The 17,304-nt window shown below is 40.9% G+C and overlaps 2 protein-coding genes across 2 annotated transcripts in view; one reads left to right on the forward strand and one right to left on the reverse strand.

Annotated features, from left to right (window-relative positions):
* The first annotated feature begins 230 nt into the window (after positions 1 to 230).
* On the forward strand, positions 231 to 5,071 carry LOC129743933 (protein O-GlcNAcase). The gene is made up of 6 exons (XM_055736208.1): positions 231 to 673; positions 804 to 1,757; positions 2,257 to 3,185; positions 3,247 to 3,320; positions 3,373 to 3,869; positions 3,941 to 5,071. The coding sequence occupies exons 1-6, from the start codon at positions 460 to 462 to the stop codon at positions 4,774 to 4,776; spliced, it is 3,504 nt and encodes a 1,167-aa protein (XP_055592183.1). The 5' UTR covers positions 231 to 459; the 3' UTR covers positions 4,777 to 5,071.
* LOC129744002 (3-hydroxy-3-methylglutaryl-coenzyme A reductase) overlaps positions 4,872 to 17,304 on the reverse strand; it is a 78,958-nt gene continuing 66,525 nt past the window's right edge. Inside the window, exons 3-5 of the mRNA XM_055736327.1 lie at positions 8,516 to 9,088; positions 6,442 to 8,100; positions 4,872 to 6,362 (exon numbers count right to left, since the gene is read on the reverse strand). Coding sequence (XP_055592302.1) covers positions 6,245 to 6,362; positions 6,442 to 8,100; positions 8,516 to 9,088 — 2,350 coding nt within the window. The 3' untranslated portion in view covers positions 4,872 to 6,244. The remainder of the gene's footprint in view (positions 6,363 to 6,441; positions 8,101 to 8,515; positions 9,089 to 17,304) is intronic.

Consider the following 17,304-nt stretch of genomic DNA (forward strand, 5'->3'; position numbering starts at 1 on the left):
GGGTTAAACACCATTTTCATCGAGGAAGAATGACCTAAATGGGTTAAACTCCTATCAAAAACAAAAAAAAATAAAAAAAAAATTGCGATCGATCGCGCCCATCGCCTATGGGCTTAATAAGCGGAAAATTATGTAAATTTTTTATCAAGTTTTGTTTCGGTGTATAAATCTTAGCATATGCTGCATGGTGCATGCTGTCACTGCTGGCAGATTACGTGCATAAACAAAAAATCGCGAAGTTGGTTGGAATTGGCGTGATTTCGTAAACAGATTGTAATTTATCAGGAAATATCCTTGCAAAACTGTTTTATTGTCCTTGAAACGCTTTCACTACGCGCGTATTGTGCACTGGAAACTGTACCTAGAAAAAACAAACCCTGTATAGCCGTAAATATACCTATAAACCTCAATTATTAGAAGGGTGTGGAAGCACGGAATTAGAAAAATAAATACAACACAATGGCCGAATCCTCCAATGCGGGTTTGGATCGACAACCTCAGGCAGCAGGAGGAAGTTTGTTGGTCGCCGGAAATGCCGAGGAACTCAACAAATCAGCGCCTGATTCTGAGCCTGGAAAACAGGGTTTCATCTGTGGTGTTGTTGAAGGATTTTATGGACGTCCGTGGACTACGGAGCAACGAAAGGATCTATTCCGAAAACTTAAACAATGGGGTGAGTAAACTGTTTTGTACTGCGTGAACTGGTCATTATATCGTTCATAACTATTTTCGGAAATTGTATGTGAAACGTAACGTATGAGTCAGTATGTTTTAAAAATATATAATTTTTCGTGTGGGTACAGGTATGGATTCGTACATTTATGCACCGAAGGACGATTATAAGCACCGGGCATACTGGAGGGATCTATATACAGTTGAAGAGGCGGACCACTTGACGGCATTGATAAGTGCGGCCCATGAGCAGAACATCAACTTCTACTACGCCTTATCCCCCGGGTTGGACATAACATACAGCAGCACGAAGGAAGTGAGCATTTTGAAACGCAAACTAGATCAAGTGTCGCAGTTCGGCTGTAAAGCATTTGCGCTTTTGTTTGACGATATCGAACCAGGGATGTGCAAATCGGATAAAGAAGTGTTCCAAAGTTTCGCCCACGCTCAGGTTTCGGTTACGAATGAGGTTTACAATCACCTAAACTGCCCACGTTTTCTGTTTTGCCCGACCCAGTACTGCAGTACTAGAGCCGTCCCCAACGTTAAACAATCGGAATACCTGAATACTCTCGGATCTAAGCTGATCCAAGCGATAGATATCATGTGGACTGGACCGAAAGTTATCTCTAAACTTTTAACCGTAGAATCGATTCAGGAGATCACCGAAGTGATTAAGCGACCACCTGTCATCTGGGACAACTTGCATGCGAATGATTACGATCAGAAGCGGGTGTTTCTTGGTCCCTATTCAGGTCGTTCTCCGGAGCTGATTCCGCTACTGCGAGGAGTAGTAACAAACCCCAACTGCGAATTTCACGCCAATTCTATCGCCATCCAGACGTTGGCATTCTGGAGCAAATGCCAAGCCGATACGAAAATTAGCTCCTCCATTTCGTCTGATATCAAGCTGGAAACGGAGAATGAGGAGGGAATATGTCAGGAGGAGGCACCGGCTTTTCTATCCGAGAACGTGTACCATCCACGATTGGCACTCAAGAATGCCATTAGCAACTGGTTGCCGGAGTTCTATCAGCAAAAGGAAGCCTGGGGCCCAATCTGTAAGCCGCAACCAGCTGTTACAAGTAAGTGAATCGAGGAGAAGAAAAACGTAGATACCTACTCAAATTGATTTCTGAATGTTAGCCCGCCAATCGATAGGAAATGTATCTACCTAATTTTCTCGAAAGTACTTTACTGAAGCCCCGACTTTGTCACTTCCGTTTTAAAGTGACAAATTTAGGAAGTGTAGTTAAAATGATGATTCAAAATCAACATTACTTCAACAGCATGTCAAGTTTTATATACAGTGTTAACTTACATGCCTTGTAGTAATGTTAAAGGAAATCACAGCAAGAAAAGGTGATTCTTGGAAAATTTAAAAATATTTAAGTATTGAAAGGTGCTTTGAATATGTTAAGTTTCTCAAAATACCGAGCTCGTGTGATTTTCCAAAGCTGGTTCCACCAAGATTTCGTACCAAATTTTCAGCTATAAGGCATTCTGAAACTAAAGCTGTTACTGGATAATTGCTCTACATCGTATCCCTTAATATTCTATTTCTTTCTTCCTTTTTGATCCCAGTGGTTATGCCAATAATACCCATCATTCCATCCGTGAACACCTGCATGACGCTGACCTCGACAAACACGACAACGACAACCAGTACTAGTACGTTGCCGGTACCGGAAGTGAACACCACGCAGCTGCAGCTCTTTGCCGATGTGTGTAGCACCGTAACGTCGACGCCAGAAAACATTCCTGCCCCCATCATGAACTCGCTGGTATCGGCAACCAAGGTGGTGACCAACGAATCCCTGCCGAATCCGATGGCCGCTGCCGTCAGCAACATCACCATTCCTCCGACGATTCCGATTTCCAGCATACCGGTACCGATTATGAGCATTAAAGCCAACGGGGACTTACTCGTTCAGGGCGAAGCCGCTCCGCTGAAGACTGACGCCGAGCGGGGTTTGAATGATAGCGAAGTGCCCCCTGGTGGCATCGGTGAACCTTTGGAAGAAGACGCTGTGATTGAGAATGACATAGAGCAAAAACAGTTGGACGAGTCAATGGAAAAGCGGAAATCGGATCCTTCTGGTGCTGCTATATCTCTTATGGTTGATGAAGATCTGAAAACGAAGGAGGACTCTGAAATTAGTTTGGAGAAAAAAGATTTGCCAACTGAGGTCAATATGCTCGAGGAAGGTGAAGAGAAGAGTGATTGCTGTGAGGTGAGGATGGTCGATCTGGAAGAAAACGAAGTCAAGATGGCTGATGCTAGTAGTGAAATGGAGGAAAAAATGACAGATATCGATGATCAAGGAGGGGTCATCAATCAGGTGAAGATTCATATCGATGAAGATGCCAAGGAGAACGAACCGTTCCACTGTGCTGGCTCAACACATGGCGGAATTTGTGCGGAACCGATGGAGTGTGGAAGTAATTTCACCTCACCAAAACATATGCTGAAAACACATTTTGACGATGTGCTGATGTCGGAAACAACTTCGGTATGATCGATATTTGGTAAATGGAAGCGTAATATTTTTAAAATATTTTGATTATTTTTAGACTGGTTCTGGTAGTATGCAAATTGAAAGCTCCGATACATCCCTCACATCAAATGCGGAGATGGTAGAAGAAAAGTAAGTTTTGTCAGTAATTATCCAACGAATTTTAAATGATTTTTTTTTTCAGGAATACCACTAACAAAGACATCACAGCGACTGATCTCACACTGTTGTGTGATCTGTTTTATTTACCATTCGAACATGGTAGCAGAGCGCTGCAGCTCTTAACGGATTTCCACTGGTTGAGAATGCATGCTAACGTTCTGTGTAGTCGCGGCAGAAGGGCTAATAAAAACACATCAGAAAGCTGCTGCAATGGAACACCAAGCACGTCCAGTGCATCGTTGAACACCGTTGGTGGAATGGAAGTCAAGGAAGGTTGTGACAAGAGCGAAGTGCAGGAGTGGTTGCGACGGTCCGAGTCATTCGAAAATCTAGTTCAAAATATTTTACAATTAGCCGATAAGATAGCTCGATGTGCAAATAAGGAACTCTGCTATGATTTGTTCTCGTACATTTGGGACATCGTGGCCGTACTCTCATTGCTAAGTGCATTCGTGAAATGGTTAGCCCTAGGTCATTTCCCACCGACCATCAATTCGTTCACCCAAGGGGGATATACATGTAAGTATGGAAGTTATCATCATAAAAGCAGTTAACGATCCTTTTCTATTTTTTCCTTTTCTATTTTATAGGGTTCAGCAAGGGTTGGAAGGAAACGTTTATGTCCGGGGATCAGGAACCTTGGGTTTTCCGGGGTGGCCTTGTTTCGGATCTACAACGTCTGATTCCATTAGACGCCGGTAACGATCTTTTTCTGTACAAGCTTCCCGAAACTTCCAGCGTTAAACTTTACACCTTCCGGCCGTATGTGTTCACCGACGAGCTGATACTTTATGATCTCTTCCTTCGAACCGCCAATGAAGGGGATGGGTTTATCGAATCACTTCCGGAGCCGCTAAAAGATGTTGTAGCAGATCGATTTCTGGGACCATTCCTGACACTGTCCCCACAGTTTTGTATGGTTGTCGAAGATCCGAACACATCCGTCGTTGGCTACGCCTGTGCCGCTCTCGATGCGAAAGTGTTTCTCCGGAATCTCGAACAGTGTTGGATACCAGAGATGTGTCTGAAGTACCCTTTGTCAACACTGGAGGGCTTGCAACTCATTCCGGAATCGGATGAGTCCAATGAATCTGAATGCGGTACTCCCAAAAGTTTACAACAACAAGCTAGCGAATGTATCAAATACTTCCACACTTTCAAGAATGAGTACCCTCCCTCGGTGCTTCGATCACATCCGGCCATCATGTGTTGCGGTATACTGAAGGACAACCTTGCAGATGATGAAACAGTATGCAAGAGGATTATAACTGTCCTGTTAGCAGCCCTTCGCTCGAATGGATCCAACTTTGGGGTTCATGTTTGCTTGGATCAAAGCGACCGATTCCTTTATCAGCTCTACTCCAAGCTCGGTTTTGTGGAGATATATCGCGAAGACTCAAAACTGTACCTTGGTCGAACTTTCTGATAGCAAGGACTGCCTCTTTTACATAACAACTCATAATCGCTGGCAACAGAGCAGTTTATAATCAAACCAGCAACAACTTAACCAATCATCACGTTTTGTTTTTTTGTTTTCGAACGGACGAATTTGAAGTGGAGAACAACAACGTACTCAACAGTATGAAATATACCGTAACATATGTATTCTACTTTAAGGCGTATGGTACCCTATAGTGCGCAATAATTAGTCCTATGGAATGTCAAACAACAATGCAGTAAGTTCGAATAAAAATAAAATAAAAATAGTTATTTATCCAGCATTCTTGGGTGTAGATAATTTCAAATACGATGACATTTTACCACTAGAGGAACCTTGGTGATTAAGGGAGAATAATCAGCCTAAAATTTCCAAGCCACTTTCGAACGTGACTTCCCAATAAGCACGAAATCATTTTATTCAGAAACAATTACCCAAAGGTTGGTTACGCAGAATATCACAACATTATGAAATTGTTACAATTAGTTTTATTTATTCTGGTTTTGCTCTGCCAGTAGCACCATTAATTCGTGTTTCATAAATATATTCTCAGCGGTTACAGCATTCCGTTCTATACCTTCTCTCGTACTAATTTTACGAACCTTAATTTTCTTTCGACTTGTTTTTGAGAAACGATGTCCTATTTCAAAGCTCACTCTAATAGCGTTCCATTATCTGCAAACTTTTTTCTGCTACATTGCACGTTTTTCTAGTTCGAATAAGAACGGCTGGCCGTTGAGGATAGCGCGTTTTCGATGGCAATAACGGTCTTGTAAAACCAAAATTACGATGATAATTGATAATTGCCCATTATTCAAAATACGGGAAATATGTACAACTCCAACTCGTGGCCTACAATAAGCGACCGAAGAACTTTGCGAATATCAATTAGTGTACTGAGCAGGATGGGAAACTGGCGTTTGCATAATGGTTCAAATAATATATTTCGAGTTGAAACAGTACACTTCTCTCATTTTTTTCTTGTTAATTCTACATATCTGATTTTATGTACAATATTGATTGGAGGCATCCGTTAGTTTTGTTTCCTAATTTATTTTTTCCTATTTTCAACTATGTTTTGTGTTTTCACATGCAGTTTTTTTTTATTTACACCCATAATCGCAGCAATTAGCCCACATAAACTCTCTGGCCTTTTCATAGCGTATCTCATTCTGTCTCTGTATAAAATATGTCCTAACATTATGGTTTAATAATTTATTTTTGATAAAACAAACGTTAAGTATAGACAAAAATTTTTGCTCTTAAATAAATTGTATAAAAAAGTGTACTTGTATCTTTCGATTCCTAACATTTCACCATTTCTGTACGATCATTGATGGTGCTTCAACATCGTCCTACTCGATTGCGATACTGACGATTTATTTTATTTTTTCCTAACTTTTGTTTCCAACATTTTGTTTGCGGTTGAGGTAGGTCCTACGAAAAATAGCGAATGCTATTGGGTTTTCGAACTTAGCGAGTTCGTACTGCTCTTGCTGCTGCTAGTGGTGTTGGGATGGAAGGAAGTAGTAGATGGTGGAGGTGCGATTCCTGGATTCACAGCCACTGAGGATCTGAGGAAGGAAAACAGTTTCAAAGTCTTGTTCACAGGATTTGCAAAAGGAATTTAATTCATTAATAATTTATACTGACCTATTATGCCGCATGTGGCTTTTGACTAGATCGCTATTGACCAGAGCAGCCATAAGGCTTAGTTCTCCAGCCATGACGGTGGCGCAGATGACGCGGGCTAGTTGTTTGGCATTCTCGGCTGGGTTTGTCGCATGCGCTCCCCTTACGCCCAGCATGTCCAAGCAAGCACCCTGACCCGGAAGACCAGTTCCTCCACCAACAGTTCCCACCTCTAGCGAGGGCATTGTGCAGGTCATGTACAGATCGTCTCCATTATCTCCGTACAATTCCATGTTGGTGCTGCAGTTACTGCTAGTAACGTTCTGTGCCGGATCCTGTCCGGTGGCAATGTAGATGGCCGTAACCATGTTGGCAGCATGTGCGTTGTTCCCACCTATGCTGCCGGCCACGGCCGAACCGGTCATATTTTTCAGCTTATTACACTGGACTAGCGCACGCGAGGATGTCTTCAGAATTGTTCGTAGTTTATCCGCCGGGACGACTGTTTCGCAAATAACCCGCTTGCCACGCCCTTTAATCCAATTAATGGCGGCTGGTTTTTTATCCGAACAGAAGTTACCACTCAGTGATATAATTTGCATATCTGGAAAACTTTTTTGCACTTCGCGGAGTGCCATCTCAGATCCCTTCGATACCATATTCATGCCCATGGCATCCCCGGTGAGTGCTCGGAAGCGAGTATACAGTACTGGCCCATCAATGGCTATGTGAACTTCTTGCAATCTGGCAAACCTACTAGTAGAATCAAAAGCTTTTTTAATGCATGCAAAATTATCCGGCGTTTCCATCCACCGCTTTGCGAGAGCTGCTCGAAGAACGTTAGGAAACTTGACACAAGGGGCCCGTGTCATACCGATGTCTTCTACAAAGCTGTTGACTCCGCGACAAGATATAGCTTTGCAACCCCGGTTCGTACTGGCCACCAAAGCACCTTCCGTCGTTGCCATCGGAACGTAGTATCGGTCGCCGTCCAACAGCAAAGGACCTGCGTAACCCACCGGTATCTGTATGTAACCAAGCACATTTTCACAACAAGCATTCATCACCTTAGTATAGTCGTAGTTTTTATAGGACAAGTGCTTGAAAACATTTTCCGGCAAGCCAGCTTCCTTTTGGATTAATTCCCTTCGAATTTTTACCCCACGTTCCGGATTAGCAATCACGGTTTCGATTTTGTACAAAGGACAGTACCCGTTGCCAGCTTTAACGACCATTTTAATTTCCTCATCCGTGAGAGCAGTGGCTCCGTCATCGGTATCATTCAGAATCTGCAAACATTCTTCCACAGTTCTTGGTTCCCTCTCAACCAACAGCTCGTCTTCCAAATCATCGAAGTCCAACTCGTCATCGGCTCCCATACTTTTAGCACGTTGAACCCGCCCAGGCATCAGGCTCAGTTCGCTTTGAGTTGACTTCTCCTCCGTTGGTACGGTTTCGGCCAGGGTAAAGGTGGCCACCGGACCACCGTTCGTTCCGGCCAGCAGGCTCTGGTTTCTTCGTTGTACGGCAGCCGCCGCGGCCGCTGCAGCTGCCGCCTCGTTTGCCACCGATAGCAGAATCTGGTCGGACAGATTGTGACGGTCGAAGAGTAGGAACTTGACGCCCAGCGCAAGGATCAGAATGTACGTCACGATCTGCTCGGTGCTGATCGAGAGCCATCTAAAGTGAAAAAAAAAAATGGGTTAGTTAAGGTTGAACGGTTTCAATTGAGTATAGAATACTTAAATTACTACCCCCTCCCCCTCCCCCCTCCTTCCTGCCGTATAAATCGTGTACCACCCGTTCAAATGACTAATCCATCGTGGAAAGATGTAAGACTGTAACTGACTCATCATTTTCGCAAATCGAACTTTCTCTGAAACTGTTGATAATAACAATTCACAGAAATTGATGCATTTGATCGGTTTCTCCCATCCCCATTCGAAAACAACCACGCGCAATGTTTCCGCGTTTCGCAAATTACGCTTATCACAACATCTGCGCTCACTCATCTATCACTTCGGAATGAAACAACTCTATAGGTAAACAAACAACGAACCCAGGGGGTCAACAATAAACCAGAGCGGCCACTTACCTCATAATGAATTCGGACATTTCGTTCGGTTCTGTTTTGTTGAGTGCGGCCAGATGTTCGTGGGAGTGAGAGGCCATAATGTGGTCGGTCGGGTCGGAATCTTTCTCGACGATTGTCAGCCGGCTGAGCACGTGTACGATCATAAGTCCGCTGGACATGATCAATTTAACCCGCTGAACGACCGGATTCGGCTTCTGATCTTCTTCGGTGAGCACCCGAGCCAGCAGATTATCTTTTTTATTCTTTTGGATCAGATTGCCGGCGTTCCGAGAGAGATCCAGGATTAGTGACAAACAGGCCGGATAGAAGGTCATGAAGACGATGTAGTTGACTACGGCCGACAAAACGGCAAAGGCACTCAGCAGCTCCAGCCGTTCCACTCCCGAAAGAGTGCCCACCCCAATGACCAGCGTTTCCACCAGGGTGTCCAGCGATATGGCCGGACCGAGAATTTCCATGCCACGGGCAATGTTCGTTGTGACCTCGGACTGACTCGATCCGCACAAGGCCAGCTGCGCCAGGATTCCGGCCTTCGAGAGATCGATCAGGAGCAGAAAGAAGAACAGGGCATCTCTGAAAGAAGAGAATGAATGAAAAGTTATTAAAATGCTATCCTAATAGATTAAATTATCTAAAACAATCATTTGCTTTCGTGTTTGTAGGATATTGAAATATTTTTGCGGGAATCTTGCACCGTTGAATCAATCACGCATTATGGCTTATATCTTAGATATGGATGCTAATTTAACAAAATTTAAATGACTTCTTTTTGATCCACTTCCTCGGATTTAGTATCTTTGAGTTACTCAAGGTGCTGTGTTTTATTTTTAAGAATTAAGTTTCGTTATTAAATTTATAACATTCAACTTATGCTTCTAAGTATAGCACACCCACAGTAAGCGACAAAATGAGCTATCTTGAATTTGGTCCGCAATGTTAATGCTAAATTCAGCTAGCAATTATGCCTAACTATACCTCGTTTTGCATACGAATTGTTTTGAGAGCAAAGAGATTCCAAATTCGGGCACCTGCACTGGCAAAATTTGGCATCAATTTTTATCAGTGAATATTCAGAGAAAAATAACTCTCTCAGACTTTCTAATTTCGATTTTTTTAAACCATTAGTCAACCCTAATCTGTCCCAGAAATTTTTACCTGTTAGAGTTCCTGGGGTGTCAATTTGACACTCCTAGCTCAAAATCACTACATCTAAGAAAAAAAAATCCGAAAAAACATGCTTCGGAAAAAAGATTGTAGATCAGCTACGAAATGCTCAAAAAAATTTTAACTTAGTTAGAAACTATACGTTGTGCATAGGGATATATTTTTTAAATATTTTAAGATCATGACCACAAAAAGTACCAACAAGTTTAGTAAATCCCGCACTTTTTAATCAATGAACCGTCAAAATTGTTAAATTCACACCAGATTAGTTTTGAAAAGAGGATTGAAAAGTTGACATGATTTGGAACATTATTGCAACTTAAGATTTCCAAAATAGGAAATACCAGTCTTCACGGAGCAACCCATGTGCGATGTGCATAGAACTTTGTGTACATACATGAACACTGTTAGCGAAGTGCGCGTTGAACATGCTTCTTTGAAAACATGCTTGAACTCATGTGCATTGTGCAAGTTTAGGTTCATGTTCAAAACTGGGCGCGCACTCTTGATGGGTTTGGTATCAATCACAGCAGTCAAGCAGTCAAGTTCAGAATTTTCAACCACTTGGAGCGATTATATATTGCAACTCGGTGTGGATTTTCGTTTGAGTGATAAGTTAAAACTAGTCGTTAGGTTCCTTTTGTTACTTCATCGTTCCCGCAATCAAAAATCTTAATTCAAATTACAATTTATAGGAAAAGGATTTTATTAAAATAGTTTATTATTGATCAAAATGGCTGGTAAGTGCAAATTTTAATCAAGTTTTATTTAATCTTAACATAGATTAAAAATTGGAATATGAATCCACATTGTAATGAAAGTGAAAAAAAAAGTTTATTTGCGCCGTGTTTCCTTTTCATAAAACGATATTTTTAATTAGTGATTGTGATATCAATTCAGACGATCAAACTTGAAGAATAGTATGATATTTCCATCTGAACCGCTTGCCGGTCCTATCTAGACTAAGACCTGCTCGCGATTATGCTCGCTATTCTTCGTCTATAAACTCTCGCAGTTTTACCTCGCTCGTCAGGATACCACAAATGGAGCCGCTGCTGGATCAAAGATCAAAAAGCCACCTGATGAATTAGCTGAATATGGGAGTACCGTTGGTTTCAGTAATTTGAATTTTTTCTTGAGCAGGTAAATTTTTCAAATATTCAGAATGAACTGGAAAATTATCTTTTCGTTTTTTTTACAGGCTGAAACCTAACAGCAGAGAAGGTAGTGCAGTAACAACAACATTTTGGTTACACAGTTTAAATCTGTTTAATTCAATGTTCAATAAAACTTTTCTTAGAAGAACAATGTGGCTTTGATTTTATGTAAATCGCGGGAGGGAACCCAGTCTCGAGCCTACACACTAAGATTGCAATTATTCCGCTCGGGATAGTGACATCTCGAATCACAGGGAAAGTTAATTTTTTTTATTAAAGTGGATTGCATTACCAGTTCTGCAGAAACAACTAGAACTTCTGGAAGCCTGGATGGAGGAACCACTTATTCTAACAGCGTGGCTTGGGTGAAATATCAACATGTAGATTAATTGGCCATTGCAGATTTTTTTTAATTCAAGTTGCAATATCTAACAACGATGCTGGGGCAGAACATCAATATGACTGCCAAGGACCTGAAGAACAAGTTGATTCAGCAGCATTCGGGGTAATGAAGCAGGTAATTTTTATAAGATGATTTTATGGTGACTTAAAAATTAACACTTTGTGTTTTTTTTCAGACGAAATCCCGGGCCAACCAAAATATACTCCAGGACCGGCAGCAAATTTATGTTTGTATGCAACTCATCCAGTTAATAAATGTACTTTTCAAAAGATGAGATTTTTGTAATTTTTTGCTAAATAATACGGAGTTCCCTGCAAATTACAGGAGAAAACCTCACAAACATTTTAAAAAATTTAACTCAATCTTATATTAAACAAAAAAAAAACAAATAATTCAGTCGATAGCTATTTACAACATGTGAAAGTAAAAATTTTATGGTTGTATATTGTTCTAATAGGTTCATCGTCCAGCGTTGACATAAGGCGAATGTTTTTTGAATTAGATGCACAAAATAAAGTTTATACGTGCAAATTTCCTGGTTGTCCTGGAAAATTGAAGGACGTCCTAAGTAGTCTCAAAAGGCATTTGGTTCAACAGCACCCTGAAACCGCAGAAAGAATCGGTCTACAAGGATACAAGCGGAAAAATACTGAACAAATTGACCAACAACAAACCGCATCGTCATTTCCAAGAGAAAAGCGTTTGAAAACTATCACAATTCAGGTGGATCCCGTCGAGTTCCAGTGTGGATTGGTTGAAATGGCCGCCATCAACTCGATATCTTTCAATTTTTTCAACTCTCGTGCCTGTCACGCTACGATAGGTCCTGTTGCGAAAGGGTTGAACATACCGGTATATGGCGAGGCCATCGCGGGTTGTATTCCTCAAATAGCAAAAATTATCAGAGACATGATTTCGGTCGAACTCCAACATTTTTTCTGTTTGGAGTTTGATGGAGCATCGCGTCATAACAGAAAAATTTTCGGTATAAACGCACGTTTTCTTCGCGAAGGGAAGATTATAACCCGAACCTTGTCGATGCAAGAAATTTTCGAGAAACAAACTGCAGAAAATTTGAGAAAGACTGTCGACGACGTTTTGGCATTGTACAGTACAGATGTCACACATATTTATTCGTGCACTTCGGATAATGCCCGGAATGCGCAAAAATGTGGAGATGAGTTGGCTGTTTCTCAAAAAAATGCGCTTTCCACTGCTACGGAGAATGAAGTCTGGAGTGATGAAAACAATACTGACCAATTCGATCGTTACTCTCAAGGTAATGACGATCATTGTGACGACGAAAGTTTTCCTGTTGAGTTCGATGCCATGTTGGAAGCCATTGACAGCATTTCCGAAATACAGAACTTTTGACGAATTTTCAAAGGTTGCTGTTTTTCGAACTTTTTACCAATTTACAATTTCGCAGATTTTCTAACACTTAAATTCAACTTTGCACTGGATTTTTAGTAGTACCGTAATTGATTCCAATCGATCCAAGCTTTTGTCGTGGAGCTTTTACACGGTGTGCCAAAATACGTTATTAATAATAAAAAATGACCACCAAAACGGCAATCAACATTCGAAAGAATAGTATTCAGGCATCTATCCTGAAAATTTGGAAATGTTTCATCGGGCTTTTTTGAAATTAGAGCGATTTGAAATTTTTAGTCAATTTGCATTTGATTTCCAATGGGTTTTTTCGACCTTATGTTCTATGACCATGGATTTTTCTGACTACTCATATTTTAAGACAACCACTCAGTTCAATGAATTTATAGAAAATTTCATGCCCGACAACTTTGTGGAAGACTGGAAAAAGGTTTGAGTTGATCCTGAAAAGTTATTGGCAATTTTTTATGAGAGGAAACGAAAGCGTCAAAGAAGCACCTGTAGTATACTGCGTCGATGTAAAAAAAAATATTCAAAAGATTTGAGACTCACTAAATATGACTGATGCGGAACTAATTTTTAAATTTGGAATGGACGGTGGAGGTGGTTCTTTTTAAATTACTTTGTCGGTGATTTCACTGGGACAGCAGTCCAAAGCTGAACGTTTCAAGGATGGCGGTGGTCGAAGGTATTTTAGAAATAGTTATGAACATTAGGCTTATAGTATAATAACGTCAAATTATTTAGTCAACTATTAGGCTTTTGATTCTTGCTCTTGCCCCAAAACTGGAAGAAAAATATGAGAATATTGCTCCAACTTGGAATGGCTACAGTTGCAAGACTTCGATGGATATGTGCAGGAGATTTATAAGTCATTAATATTATAACGGGCATAATGGCTCATTCGTCAGCACATCCGTGCCCATATTGCGATGTCAGTAAGCAATATTTGATGACACGTAACGGAAACTTGAGGACTTTGGGGACAATCAAGAAAAACTGTAAAACTCTTCCAAATTCCACATTCTACGATTCCATGTAAAAGATTTTTGCGAATACACCGGAAAATCGCTGGGTGTGGAGTAGGCGGTGACCCGATGGCATCGCACGTGTTTGTTTTTCGTTCCAGTGAAAATTATTAATTATTTCTTTATTTAAAAAGAAATTTTGTGAAAATCTATTTCAAAATGTTTTTAACGCGCAGACGGATGTGTGTACAATGATTAAAAATCGAAAGTTGCTCCTGAAAGCTTGTGGTGTTGTTTTTTTTATGCTGCATTAAATTTGCTTGGAGCGAATGTGTTGAAGCCTGTTTATGCTGCTGGGCAAGAAAAATTAAAGAGTGGATCTTGAAGCCAGTTGAGCCTAGAATTGGTTTCCTATTAATTTTAGGATTTGCACTTTTAGTGATTGTGTTTTGTACGTCCAACAAATGAAATGCTTTTATTAAGTGAAGAAAGGTAGTCGTGATGATTCGGTTAAAAAGCTTGGGGCAGTGGTTATGTTTGGAAATGTTGTGGGAAGGTTAGTTTTCCGGGAAGTCCTTAACTAATAGTTCAAGGCGTGCTATGACAAAAACAATTTGTCGTTTCTGCTGGTGGGCCGCTGAAAATTGCTGAAGCCAATTAATGGCTAAATGATAAGTATCTTTTCATAATAGTTCAAATTTGAGTGATTTAAATATTTTTATATTGGTTTAATATTTAGTAGTATTTAAGGTATCTATAAAAACTTTAAAGATTAGTTTTGTTTTAAGTTAACTCAAGTTTTATTTCAATTTTGTTCTATTGCATATGAGCTAAAAGTGTACATCAACGTGGAACTGATAAAAGACTGAGCTAAATCTGGGGACTGAAGGAAATGTACAATTAGATACAACAAATTCTTTCTAAATGAAAAGTTATTATTTTGATTATAGAACATAAATGGTGACCCGTTGATCAATATTTATCTTCTATATGAAAGCTCACTTTATTTTCTTAAAGAAAGATTGCTATATTGATTGCTTAGAAAACCTTTCGAGTTCTAAACAGATCTCGAAAGGTTTATTTTGTACTTATTTTCTCTTTGTTCTTTTTTCTTTTCAAGAGCGAGCAAAGGCGCTTTATCCTTGGTCGATGACCAGAAATGATTGAACACAGAAATCCAAAACAGAAATTATAGCTTAGCAATTCCCAATCCTTTTATTTATTACACCAATTCTTCAAAATCTTCTATTCTAAGGTTTTGCGATTTCTGTGTACAAAATAAATCATTTCCAACCACTGAAGAATAGTCCCTGCGATTGGCGAAATCACTATAGGTACATTAAGCTTGGTTTCTTCATCAAGGAGCATTTTTCTTAGCATGCTTCCAACGATACTGCCCATTTGAAACGTATGGTACTGGTGGTCCACGTTTCTTCCTGTTCCTGTGTTCCGGATGTCTCTGCGTTCTCTGCTCCATGGTAGGCCCAACCACTTTGTGTTTTTATTTATTTTAATATTTTTATGTTAAAATGATCAAAAACATGAACTAAGAAAAGAAGAATAATAACACATTTTATTATTCTTTGGGACTCAGACATAAGTTCTGGCTATGGAAGTATGATTAGTGATTAGTGATACACCGGAAAATCGCTGGGTGTATTCGGAGAGCAAGCCTCGGAGAGTGTTCATCATGATTTTTCAGAAACCCCGATACATCGAAGTTGTACTATGATCATCTCTTAAATGCTGTAGTGGACTATAACAGTGGTCATCTGTGTTGATTTTTAATTTTAAATTAAAAATATCGTTTATTTTTATTGTTGAATCCAAGAAGGTCATCAAAAATGACTATTTGAAAGCCAATATTACGCTATTTACCTTGTTCAGCTAAGTACATTTTAAGCACGAAAAAAATGGCAGAAGACTCAAAAACGATTCAAACTACGCCTGGAAAGATATTCGCTTTTTAGTGAAGCGGAATTGAAAAAAAAACCTAAGAAACATGGACGAATTTCAATCAGTCTAATAAAATTTTAGAAAATTGCCAATCACTTTTCAGGATCAACTCAAATCTTTTTCCAGTCTTCTACAAAGTTGTCGGGCATGAAATTTTCTATTAAGTCATTGAACTGGGTGATTGTCTTAAAATATGTGTAGTTAGAAAAATCCATGGTCATAGGACATAGGGTCGAAAAACCCCCTAGGAAATCTAATGCAAATTGACTTAAAATTTAAAATCGCTCTAATTTAAAAAAAGCCCGATGAAACATTTCCAAATTTTCAGGATAGATGCCTGAATACTATATCTATCGAATGTCGTTTGCCGTTTTGGTGGTCATTTTTTGTTTTTAATAACGTATTTTGGCCCACCGTGTTTAGCTTTCTAATTGAAAACTCAACCAAGGAGAGTATTGTGGTTGCTGTTGTAGTTCACTGGCAAATGGTGAATAATGTGTAACACGAGACATCATACTGGTCATATCACCTCTTATTCACAACTCCTATCTCTACCTCCCCGTGGTGCCGGCTGGGATGCGAGTAACTTAAGCGGACATCGGGTACCCAACCCCGGTGGATGCTTTGGTCCCATGCAGACTGAAAAGGTGGCCGCAAGCGTCTGTTCTCCAGGTCAGGGGCGGCGTGCAACAACATCCGAGCCTCTGTCTCGCAGCGAGCGGCAAAATTTATGAAAAGCAGCTCCCTCCAGCTAAGTCCAAGATGGCAGCCCCATCGCGGGATAGAGACCTTAGGCTAACAACTTGCTGCTCCCGATTTATAAAATTGTTACGGAATCCGAAAGAAATGACCGACCTGGAACTTTGGCGACGACCTTTAGCATAAAAACACGGACACGAATTGGAACTTGGAACGTTTTATCCCTTGCCCAACAAGGCAAGCTGGCTCAACTTGCTGGAGAAGCTAGCCGCCTGAAGCCTCAAGTACTGCTTTACTCTGGCATACGAGGAGAACACGCTACTCGGGAACGAGGAGTTGGTTTCCAGTTAAGCCCGCAGGCCCATGCGTCCCTCATTAGATGGGAACCGATAAACGAAAGAATAATCGTAGCCAGATTCAGAACACGGGTTACAAACCTTACAATGGTCCAGTATTATGCGCCAACTGACGTCGCCAAGAGGAGCAGGAGAGATAGCAGTTTTACAGTCAACTGAACAAGCGAGCGACTTCAACACAAAGATTGGCTCCGACAACAGAGACCTTCAGCGCATCATGGGGTGCCATGGCCTAGGACAGATGAGCGAAAACGGAGAGCTGTTTGTAGAATTTTGTGGCAACAACAACATGGTGATCGGTGGATCGCTCTTCCCCCATCGACCAGCACATAAGGTCACTTGGGTATCCCGAGATGGCCGAACAGAGAATCAAATTGACCACATCTGCATCAGCCGAAAATGGAGAAGGAGCCTTCTTGATGTCAAACGAAGCGCAGACATTGCATCTGACCATCACCTCGTCCTTGGCGAGATACGACTGAGATTTGCGCGTGTCCAACGGCGCGAGGAGAAAGTCGGGTGTCGATACGACGTCAGCTAGAATCCCGAGCCTCGGAGTTGCCGACAGACGGAACAGTCGAAGGACAGTGGTGTGGAATCAAGAATGCCTTTATCACGACGATCCATGGTACTCTCGGTAAAGTTTGTGGAAGAAGAAGTGAATGGATATCGGATGAAACTTGGAGGATGGTCG

This window comes from Uranotaenia lowii, chromosome 1 (assembly GCF_029784155.1).
Source record: "Uranotaenia lowii strain MFRU-FL chromosome 1, ASM2978415v1, whole genome shotgun sequence".
NCBI classification, from domain to species: Eukaryota; Metazoa; Arthropoda; class Insecta; order Diptera; family Culicidae; genus Uranotaenia; species Uranotaenia lowii.

Bases quoted from the DNA above. Each gene is read 5' to 3' on its own strand.
- LOC129743933 (XM_055736208.1), top strand. From the start codon at position 460: ATGGCCGAATCCTCCAATGCGGGTTTGGATCGACAACCTCAGGCAGCA. The intron at 674-803 runs GTGAGTAAACTG...GTGTGGGTACAG, and splicing joins CCGAAAACTTAAACAATGGG to GTATGGATTCGTACATTTAT. The intron at 3,321-3,372 runs GTAAGTTTTGTC...TTTTTTTTTCAG, and splicing joins GCGGAGATGGTAGAAGAAAA to GAATACCACTAACAAAGACA.